The sequence below is a fragment of the Oncorhynchus masou genome, chromosome 31 (assembly GCF_036934945.1).
Source record: "Oncorhynchus masou masou isolate Uvic2021 chromosome 31, UVic_Omas_1.1, whole genome shotgun sequence".
In the NCBI taxonomy this organism is placed as follows: domain Eukaryota; kingdom Metazoa; phylum Chordata; class Actinopteri; order Salmoniformes; family Salmonidae; genus Oncorhynchus; species Oncorhynchus masou.
In genome coordinates, this window is record NC_088242.1 from 37,034,638 (window position 1) to 37,052,063 (window position 17,426).

Here is a 17,426-nt window from a genome sequence, read left to right on the forward strand (position 1 = left end):
ACAAACACAGGGTATAAAGTGGGGTTCCCTTCATTTTCTAGCGTCAATTTGTGCGGAACCATTTTGGGACCCCATGCGCGCGCACGCGCGAGAGAGAGCGAACGAGATGGAGAGTGAACGAGAGAGAGAGAGAGAGAAAGAGAAAGAGAGAAAGAGAGAGAGAAAGAGAGAGAAAGTGGGAGTTAACGAGAGAGAGAGTGAACGAGAGAGAGAGAGAGTGAACGAGAGAGAGAGAGAGTGAACGAGACAGAGAGAGAGTGAACGAGACAGAGAGAGAGAGAAAGAGAGAGAAAGAGAAAGAGAGAAAGAGAGAGAGAGAGAGAGAGAGAGAGAGAGAGAGAGAGAAAGAAAGAGAGAGAAAGAAAGAGAGAGAGAGAGAAAGAGAGAGAAAGAGAAAGAAAGAGTAAAGATAACCTTGACAGAGAGAGAGAGAGGGGGGGGGGGCCCAGCGGTTGATGAAGTAAAGGAGACACGGTCAGCGGGATTGTTCTCAGCTTGGATCCCTGTCGAGTTTATTACAGCGGGAGACCAATAGAATGACAATGCACATCATGGGTGATGTATACAATGACCTAGAGTGACATCTAGTGTCTTTCAATGATAAACACAATTTGATTGAATCAGTTAATATTAAATCAATTACAACCCTGTTGCATGAAGTAACAAAATATTTACATTCACATTTATATTTCAAAATAAACAGCCACGAGATGTGTATAACCCTGCCTAAAAGCATACGTTTAGAACAATCAGAGAAATTGCATAAATCCACTGTCATCAAAACTGTCCAATCAATAAATTACATTTACAGTACTGCTCTCAACAAACAGAGTGACCATGACTCATTAGTATACAACAAGGGAAGAACCACTCACAACACTAAGAGCGGGGGTGCAGTGTGGAAGAGTCTATGTGGAGAGCGGCAGCAGGGGAATTGATATTTCAGTGTTATTTTCTCTCCTCTCAAATCCCCTGACCCCTGACCTCTAACCCCCGGTTTAGGCATCAGGTTCAGAAGAGGTTGAGATGTAAGACCTTTTATTGTTTTTCTCTCTCCTCTCTGATATATTTCTTCCATCTCTATCATCTCGTTCCTTCGCTCCAGGTACAGTAGAGACTTGTGTTATTCTGGGGTCTCTGCAGAGAAATCCTGTCTGTTCTGTTCTTGGTGGGACTTGAGCTGACCAGTAGAGTGACAGCTCTAGCTCCAGTCTCAGGGCTTGTGTTTGAAATGGGCCTCCACTGCACAGTGAAGAGCAGAAAACCAGTAAGTATTACCACAACATAGAGATACAATCACAGAAAGGCATATAGGCACAGTACAGTACATAAACAGGCAATTACTCATTACCCTGCTTTGGACTGCCTCTAAAAACATACCATCAATCTATAATTATAGTGATTAATACCAGTGCTGGTGCTAGGGAGTTACCCGGTGTGCAGGTTTTTGTTTTAGCCCTGCCATAAAACATTGGCTTCAGCCAAGCAACTGCTTGTGAGACCTTGACTAGTTCAATTGGGGGTTGTACATCGCATGCAAATATTGTTGCAAAGATGCAATATCTGCATACATGCATACTCCTCAAGTGTAAGGCTGTGGCAGCCGGTGATTGTCATGAAAATAACTGCCCGGGCTCACGGTAATCGACCGTTAATGAGCATAAATGCATTTAGCTTCTCCTGACTTCCACACATAGCCTCCAAGCCACGGATGCAGATCTTTAGAACATCTAAAAAAATTTAAACTAATAAATACATTTATTTATCATTTATTTTTGACAGGTCTTAAGAAAAATCATATGAAAAAATGAACAGAATAGCATTTAAAATGAACAGAATAGCATACTCAGAGTTGTTCTTATGTTGGGCCCTGACATGGCTATGCCATTTGGCTGTGGGCTACACCCGTTCATTTAGCAGACAAGATTTGCTTAGAATTCTGTGGCATAATTTTTTAAAATTATTTTATAGCATGAAGAATACAATTGAACATAAAATAGAAATAATATTTTCTCTAAACGATTTCATTGGAAGTGCGTACATGTGGCTATTCTGTATTGAGCGGTTCACAAAGAAACCAGTCCTATATGCTTTTTATGCAACTTTAGTTATTTATGCAACTTTAGTTGTGATACAAACGTTGGCCTATATGTTAAGATTTTGAATACATTCTAAGGCTGCATGATGGGACTCTAGTAATGATTTGAAAAAAGCCACAAGCTTCACTCATTTCATCAGTCTCTCATTCACAATTTGACGAGCACTTGATAATATTCTCACCAGGCCTCGAATTTCCAGGTGGCATCCCCCTTGTGTGGCGGTAATGCCCCCTAAAAAAATCTGTGGCCATTGTTCCCTTGGGCTGAATATAATAAGCTAATTATAATTCCCTTCTCCCAGCTGCGTGCTCCGAAGCACCTCTCACTCACATGGCTCTCTCAGATGTCCAGTCGAAGTCAGAAGTGTACATACACCTTAGCCAAATACATTTCAACTCAGTGTTTCACAATTCCTGAAATTTAATACCAGTAAAAATTCCCTGTCTTGGTCTCCCGGGTGGCGCAGTGGTTAAGGGCGCTGTACTGCAGCGCCAGCTGTACCACCAGAGACTTTGGGTTCACGCCCAGGCTCTGTTGTAACCGGCCGTGACCCGGGAGGTCCGTGGGGCGACGCACAATTGACCTAGTGTCGTCCGGGTTAGGGAGGGTTTGGCCGGTAGGGAAATCCTTGTCTCATCGCGCACCAGTGACCCCTGTGGCGGGCCGGGCACAGTGCGTGCTAACCAAGGTTGCCAGGTGCACGGTGTTTCCTCTGACACATTGGTGCGGCTGGCTTCCGGGTTGGATGGCACTGTGTTAAGAAGCAGTGCGGCTTGGTTGGGTTGTGTATCGGAGGACGCATGACTTTCAACCTTCGTCTCTCCCGAGCCCATACGGGAGTTGTAGCGATGAGACAAGATAGTAGCTACTAAACAATTGAGGGGTAAAAAAAAAGAAAATCCCTGTCAGGTCAGTTAGGATCACCAGTTTATTTAAAAAAATGTGAAATGTCAGAATAATAGTAGAGATAATGATTGATTTCAGCTTTTTTTTCTTACATCACTTTCCTAGAGTGTCAGAAGATTACATACACTCAATTAGTATCTGGTAGCATTGCCTGAAAATTGTTTAACTTGGGTCAAACGTTTCAGGTAGCCTTCCACAATAAGTTGGGTGAATTTTGGCCCATTCCTCCTGACAGAGCTGGTGTAACTGAGTCAGGTTTGTAGGCCTCCTTGCTCGCACACGCTTTTTCAGTTCTGCCCACACATTTTCTATGGGATTGAGGTCAGGGCTTTGTGATGGCCACTCCAATACCTTGACTTTGTTGTCCTTAAGCCATTTTGCCACAACTTTCTAAGGATGCTTGGGGTTATTGTCCATTTGGAAGACCAATTTGGTCTGCTGCCACCCCCGTACTTCACGGTTGGGATGGTGTTCTTTGGTTTGCAAGCCTCCCCCTTTTTCCTCCAAACATAACAATGCTCATTATGGCCAAACAGTTCTATTTTTGTTTCATCAGGCCAGAGGACATTTCTCCAAAAAGTATGAACTTTGTCCTCATGTGCAGTTGCAAACCGGAGTCTTTTATATGTCGGTTTTGGAGCAGTGGCTACTTCCTTGCTGAGCGGCCTTTCAGGCTATGTCAATATAGAACTCATTTTACTGTGGATATATATACTTTTGTACCTGTTTCCTCCAGCATCTTCACAAGGTCCTTTGCTATTGTTATGGGATTGATTTGCACTTTTCGCACCAAAGTACGTTCATCTCTAGGAGACAGAACGCGTATCCTTCCTGAGCGGTATGACAGCTGGTGTTTATACTTGCGTACTATTGTTTGTACAGATGAACGTGGTACCTTCAGGCCTTTGGAAATTGCTCCCAAGGATGAACCAGACTTGTGGAGGTCTACAATTTTTGTCTGAGGTCTTGGCTGATTTCTTTTGATTTTCCCATGATGTCAAGCAAAGAGGCACTGAGTTTGAAAGTAGGCCTTGAAATACATCCACAGGTACACCTCCAATTGACTCAAAATATGTAAATTAGCCTATCAGAAGCTTCTAAAGCCATGACATCATTTTATGTCATTTTCCAAGCTGTATAAATGTACAGTCAACTTAGAGAATGTAAACTTCTCACCCACTGGAATTGTGATACAGTGAATTATAAGTGAAATAATCTGTATGTAAACAATTGTTGGAAAAAGTACTATTATTGTTATTATTATTACTACTATTATGTCCTAACCGACTTGCCCAAACTATAGTTTGTTAACAAGAAATTTGTGGAGTGGTTGCAATGACTCCAACCTAAGTGTATATAAATTTCCAGACAACTGTAGCTAATGCCTGTGATCGTGTCCTTTTCACAGGCATTTCAGCTAAGTAGTAGGCTTCAAGTGAATGGAGACAGACACATCTGGGACGCATCTGTGCGCTTCCCTCTTATTGAATTCCGAGGCGCATATTGAAGATGTTAGAACTGTCCACATTTATCCTACATTTCATCAGCCAACAAGATGAGTAGGCCTGACGAACAGCAAAAGCAATTGCTTATTTCAATCTACTATCCCCCATAGTACAAAAGTTGACCTATTCTATTGGTCAACTTGTGCTTCTGTGCAATAAATAAATATTCCTAACATACTCTGAGACAGTTGTGGGATGCGGTAGATCCCAAATGAATACAACCACTTGCATATGAAGCTGATCGTTTAAGCAATAAGCGCGAATGTTCCAAAATGCAATCAATTAGAAGAAAACACTGTTCTCAAAAGTGATGGCAAATGTGATTATGCGTGTAATGCTTTACTATAAAGGTGCATTTTTATGGTGAAAATGATCTTCCCCAAACTTGAAACTCACGCGCTGCTTATGTCGGCCAGTTAGGCTCTACACCGGTTATAAAGAAGATTCATGTGCTTCATTTTAACAAGTTATTTGGCCACTTTAGTTGCAATACAATCCTTAAACATATAGACCTATGGTCTAGGATACATTGCAGGGGACTATGATTTGAAAAAGTTGCCCAAAAAAAAGGTATGCGCTTCTTGCCTTAATGCACAAGCTGGGCATCATTCACAAGTGATAGTCTAATATTGTCACCCATCAGACTATACTTGATCTAAATGTTGTCTTTAAGTATAATATATGTGTGAAATGAGGTTTGATTTAGAATGGACTGTCTCGGAACAGGAGCATGGGGAAAAAAATACACATCATCTATACAATAGCGAATGGAGGACGCATTTCCCATGGTTCATTTTTTCTTTTTTCTTTTACCCCTTTTTCTCCCCAATTTCGTGGTATCCAATTGTTTATATTAGCTACTATCTTGTCTCATCGCTACAACTTCGGTACGGGCTCAGGAGAGACGAAGGTTGAAAGTCAAGCCGCACTGCTTCTTAACACAGCGCGCATCCAACCCGGAATCCAGCCGGAGGAAACACCGTGCACCTGGCAACCTTGGTTAGCGAGCACTGCTCCCGGCCTGCCACAGGAGTCGCTGGTGCGCGATGAGACAAGGACATCCCGACCGGCCAAGCCCTCCCTAACCCGGACGATGCTAGGCCAATTGTGCGTCGCCCCACGGACCTCCCGGTCGCTTCCGGTTACGACAGAGCCTGGGCGCGAACCCAGAGTCTCTGATGGCACAGCTGGCGCTGCAGTACAGCGTCCTTAACCACTGCGCCACCCGGTTCCATGGTTCATTTTCATGCCAGCCAGATAGGCTATGCGTGTTCAAGGGAATCAATGTGCTTAATATTAGGAAAGTTGATAAATAAAATGTTGTAGGCCTAGCCTATAGAATGCTAATGGGATTCTCTTTTTAATATTGGCCATCAAACCTCTGTTTTCTCACGCAATTGCAGAAATGTTGCGCAACATGAGCACTCATCATGAGATTTTCGATAACATTTGCATTGACGTCAGAGTGATTAGAGGGACAATAGAGTGCTGAGTACCAGGCAGTTAGCAAGTTTGGTAGGCTACTAATGACCAGCAGTAGCATCAGAGCTGGGAGAATCCTAATTACCGTGACTAAACGGTCATGTGGAATTTGACTGCCATCATGACTTGTGACCACCGGTGCGGCAGTAATACGGTCAGTTTAACAGCCCTACTCAAGAGTACACTTAATGTCGAGCATACTCGAGTACGCCGGTGTAATTCAGCCTCATGACTTACCTGCGTACTCTTGTGGTCTCATGGGTCTGTTGATGACCCTCTGGAAGGCAGCAATCCAGTCCCTCTGCTCCGCCTCCGTCTCGCAGGCGAACAGGAACTTCCTGTCTGGCGTTACTATGGTGATGCCATGGTTCCAGTGGTAGCCCTGTGTTGAGGGGGGAAGTCCTGGAAGCACGGTGTAGCTGTTCTCTTTACTGCCGATGAACACTTCTCCCCTTGCATAGGCGTCCTGAGAGAGGAGGGGGTAGAGGCGGCGGGGGGGAGAGAGCGTGAGAGAGATCAGAGAGAGATATCAGAGAATAAAGTATGCTGTACGCCACAGAATAGAAAGTTATGACAAGTAGGGTTCATTCAGAATGGATGAGTTGTTTTAGGGCAGGGTGTGTCTGTCTCCTCACCAGAGGATCTTTGAAGTACATGAGTCTCCTGTCGTCCATGGTGAACCACCTTTTCTTAAAGCCCTCTGTGTGCTTTGGGCCTGTCTTCTCCATGAAGCCCTCTTTCATGAAGCTACGTGTCAGTTTGGGCACCAGCTGAAGGCAAAGACAAGAGAGAAAAGTGTTTGTTTAATTGTGTTAAATTGTGGTAATACTCATTGCTCAATATATGTTGTGGCCTCACCTCCTCGTCACTGGCTCCAGGGAAGGCCACCTGAAGGTAATGGAACCTGGCAGCTCTGATAGCGTTGAACCAGTCCACCATTTCCTACCAAAACAAAAGACACAAAAGCATCCTAGTCAGATACATGCCTTATTCAGAGTCATCCCTGCAATGAGAAGACCGTAAACCTGCTACAGTATGGAACATTACGAGACGTGATCAAGGTATTATATCACGACAAAACAGCTTTAATATTACTGTTCTGTTCAAGCTTGCTATCTTGTCTGTTTACCAGCTGAGGAGGCTGTACACGCTGTGCCTTTCATCCTAACCCACAGACAAGGGTGGCTTGCTACTGAGAGAGATGGTCACCTGTGTGCACAGCAGTAAACCCTCAGAGAAAAACAGCCCGCCAGCCAGCAACTCTGTGTGTGACGGCAACCCCCTCCAAATTCCTCTAGCCAGCTCCACTGGCCAGATTACACGGTAGGATGACGAGTACTGCTGTCACAGTGAAGAACACGTCTACTGATGAAATAGATATCTAGACATGTTTATTTCCACTCTCCCTCGGTTATCCAGAACAGCCCATATCTACTAGAGACTCTTAGAAGAAAAAGGTGCTATCTAGAGCTTAAAAGGGTTTTTCGGCTGTCCCCAAAGGAGAACCCTTTGAAGAAACCTTTTTGGTTCCAGGTAGAATCATATGGGGTTCCTTGCAGAATCCTTTCCCCAGAGGGTTTTTACATTGAACCCAAAAGAGTTCTACCTGGAAATGAAAAGTGTTTTCCTATGGACCTTTTTTGGAACCCTTTTTTTATAAGAGTGTAGAGACTCAAATTTAGATGAACAGACTACAGTGGTTTCGTCCTTTAAAAGTTGCAGTATACTGCGACGCAGCTTGTATGGGGCCTCAGAATTCTATGGCACGTTATTTAAGTGTGAGCCACTGGTACCATTAATGCTAGTTAGTGCTAGTTTGACCACCAGAGGAGCATTTGATAGCCTTCAATAGTAGCTGTACAAAAGAATGCGGGCACGCGGGAGACCTGTAATGAATACTCAGGGAGAAAAATGTGTATATTCACACGCAGAGTGTGGCAGATGTTTATTAAGCCGTCGCAGAAAGCAGGAATCGTGATCACAGGCAGGCAGGCAATGGTCAAACACAGGTAGGTAGTCAAAAACAAACAATACCTCACAACCATACAAACCGAAAGAGCTGAACTAAATAGGAAGCTGATGAGACCAAGTGAGAAACGAACACAGGTGAAATAGGTTACCTGGGGCGGCAGGTAGCCTAGTGGTTAGAGCGTTGGACTCGAATCCCCGAGCTGACAAGGTAAAAATCTGTCGTTCTGCCCCTGAACAACACAGTTAACTTTTCCTAGGCTGTCATTGAAAATAAGAATTTGTTCTTAACTGACTTGCCTTGTAAAATAAAAAGATTTAAAAAAATCTATGATCAAAAATGAAAGACAGGGCTACGTTCCAGAACACAAAAAAAACTGAACACAAGGTTGACTAAGAAAAGAAAAGCAGAACCTTACAAGACTGGGGTTCAATTCCCTGACGGGGAGCAAGGAGCAGCCTGTCCTTGTAAATAAGAATTTATTCTTAACTGACTTGCCTAGTTAAATAAAGGTTACACTAAGTGCATAAGTCTAACATATACCCAAACAGAGATTCTGTGAAAATAAAAATCTCATTGATTTATCAAGACCAGTCCAATATATCTGTGAGAATATCCAACAGGCGTTTATATAATTCTCGATTAATAATAATCGCAATATTTTGGAGATTTTGTTTTCAAATAACGTAAATGTAACGTCTGCTTTCAACTCACACCCTCAAATACCTAGATCCCCTGAACACAGCTCACTCTCCAGATCCCAATCACCTGAATTGTGATCACCTGTTCACACACCTGTATGTCATTATCACACACTATTTAGTTCAGTTCTTTGCACCGCATCACTGTGAGGTATCGTTTGTTTTGTGACACATGTCTTTCAGAGAGCTGGTTTTCCGGTGAGTTACTCCTCCCGTGTATGATAGTGAGGCAGGCAGAAACTAACGACGCCTTTTGCCTATTCCCTGCCTGTACTTTAGCCTATTGGATTTCCTGTTATCTACATATTGCCTGATCTCCAGGACTATGTTACTAGCCTTTTCACTGCCTGTACTGTTGCCCTTTTGGACCCCCTGTGTATGACCTTCTGCCTGCTCCTGTGGTCCTTTGCAATAAACACCTGCTGCGCCCTGCGCTTGAAACCAGCTCTCTGCCTCCCCTCGTGTTCATTACAGTAAAATGAGAGAAAAAGGCCATTCTTGAACATGGGGTGAGACATTGTTACTCATTTGTAAATAAAGCCAGTTTGTTACTTAGAATGATTTATTTCTGTTTTTAGAGGGAGAGAAACCTACAATTAACAAATGGGTCTCCCAGCCGAGGCTGGCACAGGTATTGAACCAGCATCCGTTGTAAACCAGCTTGCAGTGTCTTAGAACGTTGCGCCACTCAGGCGCTGTACAACGTGATCGGTCGGGAGTGGCATACAGTACTACAGTAAGAGCATAATAAAAACAGTTGTGGTAGGTAATACTGAAGTCGTCAGTCAATTATCAGTTACTATTTAGGTTTATGTCACACATTCATTGCCAGTTAGAGACACAGGAGGACCCAAAAGCATAATCAGTGCTCTAACTCCCCCTTGCGCTGGTCTGGAGCAATGAAGTGATGACGCAGAGTACCATGCTAAACCACAAATTACCTCTAAGTCCCGCAGCATAATCGCAAAACTTTTAGTGGAGCAACCGCTGTAAATCAGTGTTCCTTGATATGAGTAACAGCAGCCATATTAGGTGTACCATTGAATTGATGATTCATCATGCATCATATCTCTAAGAATTCCGTGCATTTACACATATTACAATAGGAGTTGGCTATACCAGTATAAACAGATCTGGGACCAGGATGCAAAGCCGCAGAGTCTTTTTTGTCACAGTCACCCATAATGCCTCACCTTAGAATCGCTGTGGTAGACAAAGATGTTCCTGGTGCTGTTGTCTCTCAGGTAAGTAATCTGCAGGCCATAGGGGTTGCCTATCTTTGCCGGCTGGAACGTGGCATTGAGAGTCTCGATTTTCATCACTGCCTTGGGGTCCCGCGCCTGGGGGAGATACACAAACTGTACGGTACATAAATACAGTATACGTATAAATTGTTACATCGAATAATACATACTGTATGTTTACAGTAAACACAAAAAGATAGGTAAGGAGATTAAGTCTGTTGAGGTATTTGTTTCAGTTTCCTTGTGGACACATATACATAGCGTGCTATACAAGTATTCATGATTAACTTGAAAGAGATGATTAACCTGAAAGCTAGTAGCATAAGTTAGCTGGAGATTCCGTTTCCCAGGAACATGCTTGTATTTATGTGTGAGAGCATGTGCAGATGTGACTACGTGTTGACTCCAGCCTTACGTCCTGCTTGTTGAAATACTTGAGCGCCCCCTCTCGTTCTGACAGGATGAATTTCCGGCTGAGGAACTGGCCGTTGTCTCGCCCGCGTTTCCATAGAAACCCCTCTCTGTACCCTGGGCAGATAGAAACCCACCAGACAAACTCAGACAAACTGAAATAGCTCTCTGGTGTAATCAAGAAATACCAAAGCGTATGAAGGGAGACAGAAAGAGAGGGATGAAGAGACAGAGAGAGGGGCTTTAGGTGAAAGAGAGTACATGAGAGAGGAAGTCATAGAACAGAATGCAGAAAGAAAAAAAATAACCTCACTGATGGTAAAGTACTGTACATTCTTTTACATGTCAATGACACAGCACTAGTAGTTCCAGTCTATTTCTGGACCTCTTACAGACAGGAAGTGGTTTCATTAAGTGGCAGTACAGAGCACGGTGTATAATCCATTACAGACTACACACGCTCTTCAACTCTCTCTTACTCTCTCATATTCTCTCTTTCTCCCTCCTCCCCCTCCATTTTCTCTCTTCACTTCTCTATTTTCCTTTCTCCTCCCTCCCACGAATCTCTGTTCACTGTATCCCCATCTATCTCTCATACACACTCGCATATACTGTATCAATGCATGCCATACTACTAATCCCATCCAACACCCCTCAAATCCCATAATCCCCCCAACGTCTCTCCTTCCTCATCTGTCCCCCTATTTTCTCCTCCCTCTCTCCATCCCCTGGTGACATAGGTTGGCATCTCTCTTTTTCCCAGTTAATCGTGATTTATTCACCTTGCATTACCACCATCGACCAATAACAACCCCCACTCCTCCCTTTTCTCTGCATGCAGAATCAATACAGCCATTGAGCATTGGGAGTCTAGTTTACCACCACCCTCCCTGCACCTACAGAAGGATACACAGTACCAGTCAAAAGTTTGGACACGCCTACTCATTGAAGGATTTTTCTTTATTGTACTATTTTCTACATTGTAGAATAATAGTGAAGACATCAACACGATTAAATAACACATGAAACCATGTAGTAAACAAAAGTGTTCAACAAATCAAAATATATTTTAGATTCTTTAAAGTAGCCACCCTTTGCCTTGACAGCTTTGCACACTCTTGGCATTCTCTCAACCAGCTTCATGAGGAATGCTTTTCCAACAGTCTTGAAGGAGTACCCACTTATGTTGAGTACTTGTTGACTGCTCAACCATTTCAATTGGGTTGAGGTCATGCTGGTTAAGTGTGCCTTTCATTCTAAATAAATCACAGACCATGTGACCAGCAAAGCACCCCACACCATCACACCTCCTCCTCCATGCTTCACGGTGGGAACCACACATGCGGGGATCATCCGTTTACCTACTCTGCGTCTCACAAAGACACAGCGGTTGGAACCAGATATCTAAAATTTGGACTCTTCAGAACAAAGGACAGATTTTCACCGGTCGAATGTCCATTGCTCGTGTTTCTTGGCCCAAGCAAGTCTCTTCTTCTTATTGGTGTACTTTAGTAGTGGTTTCTTTGCAGCAATTCGACCATGAAGGCCTGATTCACGCAGTCTCCTCTGCACAATTGATGTTGTGATGTGTCTGTTACTTGAACTCTGTGAAGCATTTATTTGGGCTGCAATCTGAGGTGCAGTTAACTGTAATGAACTTATCCTCTGCAGCAGAGGTGTCTCTGGGTCTTCCTTTCCTGTAGCGGTCCTCATGAGAGCCAGTTTCATCATAACACTTGATGGTTTTTACGACTTCACTTGAAGAAACTTTCAAAGTTCTTGAAATTTTCCAGATTGACTGACCTTCATGTCTTAAAGTAATGATGGACTGTTGTTTCTCTTTGCTTATTTGAACTGTTCTTGCCATAATATGGACTTGGTATTTTACCAAATAGGGCTATCTTCTGTATACCACCCTACCTTGTCACAATACAACTGATTGGCTCAAACACATTAAGGAAAGAAATTCCACAAATGAACTTTTAACAAGGCACACCTGTTTATTGAAATGTATTCCAGGTGACTACCTCGAAGCTGGTTGAGAGAATGCCACGAGTGTGCAAAGCTGTCATCAAGGCAAAGGGTGGCTATTTGAAGAACCTCAAATATAAAATATATTTTGATTTGTTGGAATCGTGGTTACTACATGATTCCACATGTGTTATTTCATAGTTTTATTGTCTTCACATTGAATAATCCAAAAACCTTGAATGAGTAGGTGTGTCCAAACTGTTGACAGGTACTGAAAGGTAACAGAACATATAAGGCCTTAAAGAGGGTAGCGAGGCGACAGATGACTGGATGAGGGTCGGACCCGTGGATCTATTAATTTTAACCCTGGGTTAACCCTGGATGATGCAAATATTATGTGATGCAAATAGAGATAAACAAATACAAATCTCCTGCTCAATGCATCCCTATGTATCACAGAAATATGTGTGTGTGTGTGTGTGTGTGTGTGTGTGTGTGTGTGTGTGTGTGTGTGTGTGTGTGTAATTAAGATGAAAGGAAAGGAGTATGTGAGTTTTTGGTTTTACTATCCCTGTTGAGACCAGAAGTCCTCACAAGGATAGTAAAACCTGGAAAAGTGGGAACATTTCACCGGTACCCACATGGAATAATATTATTTTAGGGTTAAGGGTTAGGAGTTAGGGTTAGCTTTAGTATTAGGGGTTTGGAGTTAAGGTTAGCGTTAGGTTAAGGGTTAAGGGTTAGGGAAAATAGCATTTTGAATGGGAATCAACTGTTCTGTCCTTACAAGGATAGTAAAACAAACGTGTGTGTCTGTCTGTTTGTGTGCGTGTGTGTTTGTGTGCGCTGTGTGTGTGCACGTGTGCATGCACGTGTGTATGTGTGTGTGTTAGTCATGCGCATGTCAGCTGTTTGTTCACCCGCAACCACCCACAGTTCCCTTTTTTCTCTTGAACATTTATTGAACAATTCGTTTTTTCTTCAAAATGTTTTCACTTATTGCATATTTAGGCCTATCGAACAGTATGTGACGATGCGACACACCTCTGTATTTCCCGCAATCCGTCATTGCATTGATTAGTCCTGTTTGGGATTCATGCTACACTCTTACAATGATCCATTGTATCTCTTGGAACTCTAGGGGCAGTATTTCATTTTTGGATAAAAAAACGTTCCCGATATATTGTCACGAAAAGATGCTCGACTATGCATATAATTGACAGCTTTGGAAAGAAAACACTGACATTTCCAAAACTGCAAAGATATTATCTGTGAGTGCCACAGAACTGATGCTACAGGCAAAACCAAGATGAAACTTCAAACAGGAAATGAGCAACATTTTTGAAGCGCTGTTTTCCAATGTCTCCTTATATGGCTGTGAATGCGCCAGGAATGAGCCTACAATTTCTGCCGTTTCCCCAAGATGTCTGCAGCATTGTGACGTATTTGTAGGCATATCATTGGAAGATTGACCATTAGAGACCACATTTACCAGGGGTCCGCCCGGGTCCTGCGTCGAAATTGGTGCGTAAACTTCAGCTGCAAGTATTTTTCCATGTAATTCAGAGGAGAAAGCAGACTTCCACGAACGATATATCAATGAAGAGATATGTGAAAAACACCTTGAGGATTGATTCTAAACAACGTTTGCCATGTTTCAGTCGATATTATGGAGTTCATTTGGAGAAAAGTAAGGCGTTTTGGTGACTGAATTTTTGTTTTTTTTGGTAGCCAAACGTGATGTACAAAATGGAGCGATTTCCCCTACACAAAGAATCTTTCAGGAAAAACTGAACATTTGCTATCTAACTGATAGTCTCCTCATTGAAAACATCCGAAGTTCTTCAAAGGTAAACTATTTTATTTGAATGCTTTTCTGGTTTTTGTGAAAATGTTGCCCGCTAAATGCTACGCTAAATGCTACACTAGCTATCAATACTCTTACACAAATGCTTGTTTTGCTATGGTTGAAAAGAATATTTTGAAAATCTGAGATGACAGTGTTGTTAAGAAAAGGCTAAGCTTGAGAGCTAGCATATTTATTTCATTTAATTTGCGATTTTTATTAATAGTTAACGTTGCATTATGCTAATGAGCTTGAGGCTATAACTGGATACAGGTTTTTTTCGTAGCCAAACGTGAACAAAACGGAGCGATTTGTCCTACACAAATAATATTTTTTGAAAGACTGAACATTTGCTATCTAACTGAGAGGCTCCTCATTGAAAACATCTGAAGTTCTTCAAAGGTAAATGATTTTATTTGAATGCTTTTCTTGTTTTTGTGAAAATGTTGCTGGCTGCATTCTAGGCTTATAGCTATGCTAGCTATCAATACTCTTACACAAATGCTTGTTTAGCTATAGTTCAATAGCATATTTTGAAAATCTGAGATGACAGTGTTGTAAACAAAAGTCTAAGCTTGAGAGCAAATATATTTATTTTATTTCATTTGCGATTTTCATGAATAGTTAACGTTGCGTTATGCTAATGAGCTTGAGGCTATAAATAGGATCCCGGATACGGGATTGCTCGTCGCATGAAGATAACCAATAACTGTAGCAAATATGGTGTATGTTTATTGCGGTGAGGTCTGTCTATTTGATTTCCTTTTAGTGCCTATAGCGATGGTCTATTCATGTTTCCGCTTTAAGTGCGCATTGGTATGGTCTCTCTACAATCGGGCGCGCCGGGTATTGTGGGTATATAAGCCCGTTCTTTACAGTTTATCAGGAGGACTGCTGTTATAAATATTCACCTGCACTAATTTCACTGGACAGCAAATAAATAAAAAGAATATGTAAATACAACCTTTGTTCCTAATTTTAATACTGGTTGTTCTCTGGTGCTGAAAACCTCCTAAGTTAGACTGCCGGATTCCGTGATACATTAACAGAGTAGCTGTCACGCCTTGGTCTTAGTATTTTGTGTTTTCGTTAATTAGTTGGTCAGGCCAGTGTGTGACATGGGTTTATGTTGTTGTATTTCATAGTGGGGTTTTTTAGTTATTGGGATTGCGGCTGAGTAGGGGTGTTGCATAGGTTTGGCTGCCTGAGGCGGTTCTCAATCAGAGTCAGGTGATTCTCGTTGTCTCTAATTGGGAACCGTATTTAGGTAGCCTGGGTTTCACTTTGTATTTCGTGGGTGATTGTTCCTGTCTCTGTGTTAGTGTTCACCAGACAGGCTGTATAGGTTTTTCACGTTCCGTTTGTTGTTTTTGTATTTATAAGTTATTTCATGTATCGTCATTTGTTTCATTAAAGACATGAGTAACCAACACGCTGCATTTCGGTCCGACTTTCTTGCGCCAAACAAAGAACGCCGTTACAGTAGCCTAATAATGTTCTGCTGGAACAGAAAAAAACAGCATGTATTTGGTGCACATACAGTTAGGCCCTAAAGCTAATGCCAGATATATAAAAAACAACAACCTCAAAGTAGCCTATAGATATGAATTGCACAAGAATACTTCTTTCATGGATTTTTATTGCACTGTTTTTATTGCACCTCCTAAGCCCTTCATCCACACAATATTGCATAACCCTAAACCTGACCACCCTGAGGATATAACTGCGGGTTATGAGTCAACCCGCGAATCACTACTGTGTGCGTCTGTGCCCAAGGAGGAAGTTGAATCTCATAGTAAACGGATGAGGTCATCTTTAATCAATGAGAGTCCAGTCTGGCTCCAATAAGAGCGAGAGTGCTTTCATGCAATGAAAAAAGAGCATGAGTCATTCACTGACATTGACACTTATACTGTCTGCCTCAGCTTAGTAAGAACACAAACAACCACCAAGGAAGAATACAAGGCCAGACATATTCACTCTGCCTTCATTCTACGCCTCAACGTCATCCGTTCTTCAAATTCATAGTTCACAAAAAGTATTTATGTGGCCACTGTTGAGTGCAATGGATTTTAAAAAAAGTTCTGACTTGATGCTTGGGAAAGGATTTTGTTTATATTCAGAGGACTATTTGGTGGTTTGATTTTGCATAGCTCTGCATCCATAGCTTTGCATAGGCAAACCTTGTGTGTGTGTGTGTGTGTGTGTGCCAGCTCACCTGCAGAGTATGGCTCCTGTTTCTCGATGAACTCAAACTCGTTCCTCTCGTACCTGGCTCGGATCCACTGCTCCCGCAGTAGCCTAGAGCACAATGAAGCAATGGATGGGTTTCACCTTCTCTCACCTTTCTCTATAGCACAGGTGCCACGCTGCTATGTGAATGAATGATGACCTAACAAGCTGGGAGGTTGGGACACTGGCCACATTTCTACTTATCTCGCTGTGACAGATTCTTCTTTCCTTTCATCTTCATTGCCCACAGACACGCACGCATGCACACACATGCACACACTCCTTTACACCAGGACAAAGAGATTGATTAGCCTGAGTAAACAGATTAATAACAGATTATCTATTTTTGTTTGTGTGTGTAGAGGAGTGAACCTCACTATGACAACAGCAGCCTCTCCCCTCTCTCTCTGATAGACGTTTTCAAACTGTATGCAGGTCTATTTTAGATGTTCCTATCTTTTTTTGGTGTCTCTTATAATAATCATGTCAGTACAGTCAGCTCGCATTTGGCATCTTTTCAGAACAAACATCAGATTATTCAGATTAAAGTAATCCATTCAATTGACACAAAACCAAATCTGTCTCTTACGATTCCCTCTCTCACATTATTGGGTTGGCACTAGAGGTCGACCAATTATTCGGAATGGGGATTAATTAGGGATGATTTCAAGTTTTCATAACAATCGGAAATCGGTATTTTTGGGAGACGATTTTTTATGTTTTTTATATACCTTTATTTAACTATGCAAGTCAATTAAGAACACATTCTTATGTTCAATGACGGCCTAGGAACGGTGGGTTAACTGCCTTGTTCAGGGGCAGAACGACAGATTTTCACATTGTCAGCTCGGGGATCCAATCTTGCAACCTTACAGTTAACTAGTCCAACGCAATAACGACCTGCCTCTCTCTCGTTGCACTCCACAAGGAGACTGCCTGTTACGCGAATGCAGTAAGCCAAGGTAAGTTGCTAGCTAGCATAAACTTATCTTATAAAAAACAATCAATCATAATCACTAGTTAACTAAACATGGTTGATGATATTACTAGATATTATCTA

General features: G+C 42.2%; 1 protein-coding gene across 2 annotated transcripts in view; it reads right to left on the minus strand.

Moving 5' to 3' along the window:
* Nucleotides 1-484: 484 nt before the first annotated feature.
* The window catches only part of LOC135523896 (arf-GAP with dual PH domain-containing protein 1-like), a 42,166-nt gene continuing 25,224 nt past the window's right edge, over nucleotides 485-17,426 (minus strand). Inside the window, exons 4-10 of one of the 2 annotated variants that reach the window (XM_064950902.1) lie at nucleotides 16,353-16,435; nucleotides 10,322-10,434; nucleotides 9,856-10,002; nucleotides 6,851-6,934; nucleotides 6,628-6,762; nucleotides 6,230-6,458; nucleotides 485-1,242 (exon numbers count right to left, since the gene is read on the minus strand). In XM_064950902.1, coding sequence (XP_064806974.1) covers nucleotides 1,214-1,242; nucleotides 6,230-6,458; nucleotides 6,628-6,762; nucleotides 6,851-6,934; nucleotides 9,856-10,002; nucleotides 10,322-10,434; nucleotides 16,353-16,435 — 820 coding nt within the window. In that variant the 3' untranslated portion in view covers nucleotides 485-1,213. Of the gene's footprint in view, nucleotides 1,243-6,229; nucleotides 6,459-6,627; nucleotides 6,763-6,850; nucleotides 6,935-9,855; nucleotides 10,021-10,321; nucleotides 10,435-16,352; nucleotides 16,436-17,426 lie in introns of both variants that reach the window. The other variant, XM_064950901.1, reaches the window with a different exon arrangement.